At 37.5% G+C, this 5,824-nt stretch overlaps 1 protein-coding gene across 1 annotated transcript; it reads right to left on the reverse strand.

The window, feature by feature from the left end:
- Positions 1–124: 124 nt before the first annotated feature.
- On the reverse strand, positions 125–5,824 carry LOC145913443 (organic cation transporter protein-like). The gene is made up of 15 exons (XM_083001095.1): positions 5,569–5,824; positions 5,359–5,475; positions 5,148–5,274; positions 4,976–5,079; positions 4,622–4,776; positions 3,366–3,490; positions 2,646–2,750; positions 2,380–2,466; positions 1,886–1,986; positions 1,589–1,671; positions 1,275–1,424; positions 1,001–1,109; positions 692–810; positions 448–589; positions 125–299 (listed from the first exon to the last, which is right to left on the reverse strand). Exons 1-15 carry the CDS (start codon positions 5,712–5,714, stop codon positions 212–214), a joined length of 1,758 nt encoding a protein of 585 aa, XP_082857221.1. The 5' UTR covers positions 5,715–5,824; the 3' UTR covers positions 125–211.

The raw sequence follows: 5,824 nt of genomic DNA on the forward strand, positions 1-5,824 counted from the left end.
AAAACCAGCCACATGGGTTTATCCCAATCTGTAACTACACCCCATGTTGTCCGCGATTGTTAAAAACCTGTCCGTGTACTTGACGTTTTACAACGCGTGATAAATTTATTGGCGCAATGTGGAAAGTGCGAGAAATAGTAGACGATCAAATAAATGTGAACGAGGGGATGTTTTGATAAAGCATGAATGCTTTCAATGCAGTTGGACATTTTTATTGTGGTAAAAGTGGAGACGTCTCATCTTGTTCAAAGGATTCGTTGACACGAGTCGAAAGAGCTGGGTTTATGAAAACTTCATCACTAAACAAATACATGATGTTCAATCAAACCTTAAATCCGCATGTAATCTTGTATCATGTAGTTTTACTAGCGATTTGAATAATAGTTATGTTTTTATTTTTCTGCATTTTACTTTCCATTTGACACGAACTTTTACCCTTTTACTTACGTCACAATGGTGTCGTCATCAAGCTTGTTGAGATCGACAACTTCACCGGTTTTGTAAAATATTTCTGCTTGTTCGATTGTTTCCATCATCGGTTTGCCGTTGGTTTCGGGAAATTTAAGAGATAAAAGCCCAGCGGCCACAGCTGCAACGAGCATTATAAAGTGTCCAGTGACCACATTTGAACATAACATACAAGCAAGGAAGTTCTATTTTAGGTTTGACGTTTATAAAAGGTGTAATATACCCATCACTCCAAATAGGGAGTTCGGAAGCCATGATACTTGGCTCTGCAGTGATATGATGTAAGGTGCACTAATTCCTCCAATTCGTGAAGCAATTGAACCGTTTCCGACTCCGTTACTCCTAAAAAATAAGTAAATGTTCATTGAACCGGATCCAAATACAAGCGTTCATGCGTGACCATCGACAGGACGTTTGTGACCGCACTTGAGCGTAGCGTTTGGCTTGGCAAAGTTTGTTAGGGTGGGTTCGAATCCCACCTTCACCAAAGCTGAGAACAAAATGTTTTTAAATAATCCATTACATTTTCTACCTCAATACTGTCGGGTAAAGTTCAGCCGTGAAGTTGTAAATGATGGTGAATGATCCAGAGATACCGAACTTTCCGATAAAAGCAAATACAACACCAAGAGTTACCAGATCTGAACAAGAATACATCATAATTAGCACGTTCAGAATTTTTTGAATTCTAGTACAATATTTATTAGGTCTAACAGAGAAGTGGTTTCTACCAATGTGCTGGATATTTCATTTAAATCATTTTTTTTTTAATTTTTGCCCCCTTTTTGCCCAATGTGTGGTTATACCTTGGTTATCCCCCGCGTACTCGTTGACTATCACACTGGCAATGAGTCCAACTCCAGCAACAATAAACATTCCTGCTATAAGAATCCGCCGTCCGATTCGATCCAAAAACAGAATACAAACCACAGTAGCTGCTATCTCGAAAACGGTGTCTGGTAAAATTTCAAGCGACATAAATTTCACCACCTTTTGACGCAGTTTTACAAACAGTGTTTCTAAAGCTTTTATGTCATGTTTCAAATTTACAATTTCGCAGAATTTTGTCCGAAAAAAAGATCGCAGTTCGAGGTTCTTTGATTGAAAACAAAGCACTTACTCAGGATATTGTTGACAAAGATGTCACCAGCCAGGGACCCCGCATTTAAGGAAACTCCATAGTAGACCAAACTGTTGACAAACCTGCAAGAAAAATTAAGTAGCTTCCAAACCATCAGTAAACAATTTTCTTTGATATAAATTGAAAGCTTTTCACCGTTAATTATTTACTCCATAGTTAACGTTCGGGTCGTAGCTATAAATGAAACAATTTATCAGGCCTTGCTTTATTTCCAGCATGAACCAAACATATGAAGACTCTGTACAACTACATTATGTGCTATATTATATCAATTACCAGTTAAACATGATGTTTAAGGATGTTAGTCTTAACCCTCTGGTTCTGAACAGGTCTAGGTATGAGTGTTTGGACGTCTGTTTCCTTCGCGAAGTTTCCTTCTGTATACCACATTAGAAAGTTAGTAGTAAAACTTGTTGTTTGTGAGTTAGGTTCGTTTGGACAAGAGATTCCAAAACCATGGCATCGTTAGAATAAATACCAAAGCAGCTCAGTAACTAATACTAAAAAAGTAATGAAAAATATCTCGCCACTCATTCTTTTTTTCTTTTTTTCCTTTTTTACGCTTTAGTATTTATCGTCGGGTTGCGTTTACGTACTTGTCCTGATGAAGATCAGTTGGACAACGAACAAGTAAATTATTTTTGCCAGAAGAGCTTTGAATTTATTGATATTATGCCCGGTAGCGTTAACAACAAAATAATCAATATATTTAGCACAGAAAGGGCAAAGTGTTGTTATCCCACATAGGTTTCCGAAAAGAGTGCTTATACCATTGTTTCCTCGCCAGCTTTTCTTGCTTCGTCCAAATCCTCTTCGCTTAATTCCTTTCTATTGATTCTCGCCATTAGTTTTGTTACCTTCAGTAAAACAACACGCAGAAAGTTCATTGCCAAAAAAAGCAAGTTGTTGACAATGGTTGTTCATTGTTAGACTATTTTATATAAGAAGCCAGCATGGAATCGTCATGTGGACGTATCCAGGAGCAAACATCAAATGCAAAAACAATGGGGAAACAACTAAGTTTTATTGACTTTACCCTTATTCCTTCCTCATCCCTTTTCATGGCGAAAAGCCACCTCGGTGACTCGGGGAGGATGACGACAAAGATAAGAAGAGGGGAACTGGCGATAGACACGGCGAGCTGTGTGTAAGATTGTTGTCGATGAAATAAAATTTAAGAATATTAAAATTTTAGAGATTACTTTTATGGTTGAAACCCCTGTTATCATAACAAAAATTTACACGAATAGTGCAAACTGTATCGAATATTCTAACGATAATGTTTTTTACTTTTAGCGCAGTGGTGTTTAATCTTTTTTGTCTCAGGCGCCACATTGGTTTTAAAAAGTGCTAAGTCCCCAGCAAAACAAAATACAGTTTGAGCATTTTTAGATGACGGCTTCAAGAAATAGGACCTTTATCTTATTTCCACACGGGCAAATATTACGCCAGAAGAACCTTTTTGCATTGCCAATTTGCAAAAGCAAAAAGTGATTAGACAAATATCACAAATAAGGACAGTTTGGCTAGTGACAATCAGGACAAGTGTTTTGTTCATTGTGTATTAAACCCTTCGCGACCCAACGAAATTTTGCATTACTTGAATCATCCTATGGTATGAGTACTAATGGTTAATCAGCGAAAATATTGAGTCATCTTCCAGAAACTTCTATGACATCAGGGCTCGTATGGTGGGCTAAGTTTTAAACAACAAAATATACAAGTGGAACATCATTATGTTCGAACCATAACTTACCATCAGGTTGTGCCAATCCCTCCATTCGTAAGCCATTCCACTCAGTATGAGGAATCCCATAGGAAGAACTATTTGAGTGCTCAATCCGAACGGTGTTCTCCATTTTGGGCCGACGATTTCTATAACTAAACAAACACAATATACTCCTTAATATGCTAACAGGTGATGTTTCGAAAGGAGTTCATCGGAGTCACATGCTCTCTAATGCAACATCGGGATAAAACATGTTAACAAAGTTATGATGCCTAAAAGTACTAGAGCATTGCATAGCATTGTTAATAATGCCCTATGATATTGCAGGATGACTCTGCAACGAATTTTAAATTACGGAGTTAAATTACATCTACACAAAGCTTTTCACTAAGGAGTTTTGCTGAGTAACTCCACGCGTATCCTAGCTAAGCGCTACCTACAAAGTCCATCAACTCATATAAACACCTATATTTTATGAATTTTCAAAAAAGGCTAAATTTAGGCCAAAGTCTTTCAAAAAAATGCAGAGTAGCAAAATTTGGCCTGACAATGGCCAAGCCAGCAACACTGTTCGTAAGGTTTGGATATTATACCGAACATTAAAATGCGTTTAAACCGAAACTACATTAGGCAAGTACATTATAACTAACTTTAAAGTTTGTTGTGTATCAGTGGAAAACTTGGTATAAAACCGATTTACCGCTTGTTTACCAGCGAGCCAACAAATAAGCCCGGTTGCATGTTAAGATTACAACGGTTTGCGCAAACAATTTGTTTAATCAGCTAACACTAAACGTTTGTACGGAGCACTGGGCTTTTTTTCAGCAGCAAAACAACATGTTGATTTTTACGTGGTATTGTCATGTGTTACATGATCCCTTGACCTGAACTACTTTATACTACCATAATCTTTATTGGGAAGCACGGTATTTGAGTATAGCCTATTGCAAATATTTGCAACAGTGCTAGCACATAAGTACAACCATCGATTTTATCAAATAAACCTTTGATAAACAAACTATACTGAATACAGTAAACTTTATGCAATAACGCCAAACCTAGTACTAATGAATGCTACACCGTTACGTTAGTTGAGAAGCCTTTATATATAACCGTTAATGCATGTAAAACGAAATGGCAGGGGAAAATGAAAAGGGGCCATCAACATTCAAGGAAGGGTGTTGTTCCGAGTATAAGGTTAATAAACATGATTTTGTTTTTATTTTTATCCGAGAAAGTTTTCATCAACTTTGTCGCTAATAATTTGTGTTTCTATTGCTTACTGTACACGAAAGTGCCAATGATTCCACCGTAGTTGAAGCAAGCGATGCAGGCTCTGAAAATTGTGTACATGGCAACTGAGGTGCTGTATGACAAGGCAAACATGCTTGCTGTCGCGAGAATCGCCGAAACGATCATCGTCGGCTTGCGGCCGTACCTGTGGCAGTCAAAAATACAAATAAATATATAACTTATAGTAAACCAAGGTTCTACGTCACTGGTGGATATCCATTAGTTGAAAAAAGTTGCTTGAAGGTATTGATCTTTTAATTTTTTACTAAAAAAGTTAGTAGTCCTACCATTTATTCTTTTAAGTCAAAAAAAATTATAGCAATTAAATTTCGTTGTACACAAACCTGTCGGCCACATTTCCAAATAGAAACGACCCGATCAACATTCCCACGTAATACATTGAAGTTGAAAGTGGTATCAGGTAACTTCGGTCGCATATAAGGTCGAACTGCAGAAAAATACAGCAACGTACAGTACTGTAGAACCGTAACATATTTTTCATCTTTGTTAAGTTACCTCTGTAACAACAGTCTCTGTGAACAGACTTTTGTCATACCAATATCCTTTGTCACACGTAATGTGTTTGGCTGATTTATTAACGCAAGACAACGTCCCGTCGCATTTGTTGTAGTCGTAACCATATCTAAAAACAAAGGAAAACGAACATATCTTTTTAAAGGAACATATAGTTTTCCGTTTAAATTTTCTTGTCAAAAGTCGAACTTACTTTGAACAAGTATCGTACTCCCCTGTCGTAGGGTCATAGGGCGTTGTGTAGTTGAGAATGTCAGATTCAGTCAAGTTGGGGTAAGCCGTTGAGTTGTCCAATGGCGGAACATTGCACCTGTAATAAAGTGCAGGTTTTATTGGTGACCAAGATTGCGTGCAAAATGTGTTGCCAAAAGTGTTAAAATCTACAGTTGTACCATAAACTGACCTGTATTGTGGCTCATACGCAATAAATACCGTTGCCAGTGAATGGTAACCACTGATGGTGAAAGTGTAACCGAGTAAAAGTGCAACCACAACCTGACTAATCCCTACTTCCCCGACTTTTTTCAACAAGCTATCAAAGCTAATCATCGTTGACTGTGTAACTTTTCTGAGCTCACTTACAAAACCTACCCAAAGTTTCCAATGCAAGAATGTTCTGTCAGCAGAAAACTATCTTAAACTTCCGCCTTCTAACACCA

The sequence above is a fragment of the Ascidia mentula genome, chromosome 9, assembly GCF_947561715.1.
Source record: "Ascidia mentula chromosome 9, kaAscMent1.1, whole genome shotgun sequence".
NCBI lineage: Eukaryota > Metazoa > Chordata > Ascidiacea > Phlebobranchia > Ascidiidae > Ascidia > Ascidia mentula.

Coding starts and splice junctions, on each gene's coding strand:
- LOC145913443 (XM_083001095.1), bottom strand. CDS start 5,714: ATGATTAGCTTTGATAGCTTGTTGAAAAAAGTCGGGGAAGTAGGGATT. Junction 5,080..5,147: donor CAGAGACTGTTGTTACAGAG/GTAACTTAACAA, acceptor ATTTTTCTGCAG/TTCGACCTTATATGCGACCG. Junction 1,672..1,885: donor TTAAACATCATGTTTAACTG/GTAATTGATATA, acceptor TTTTTCTTGCAG/GTTTGTCAACAGTTTGGTCT.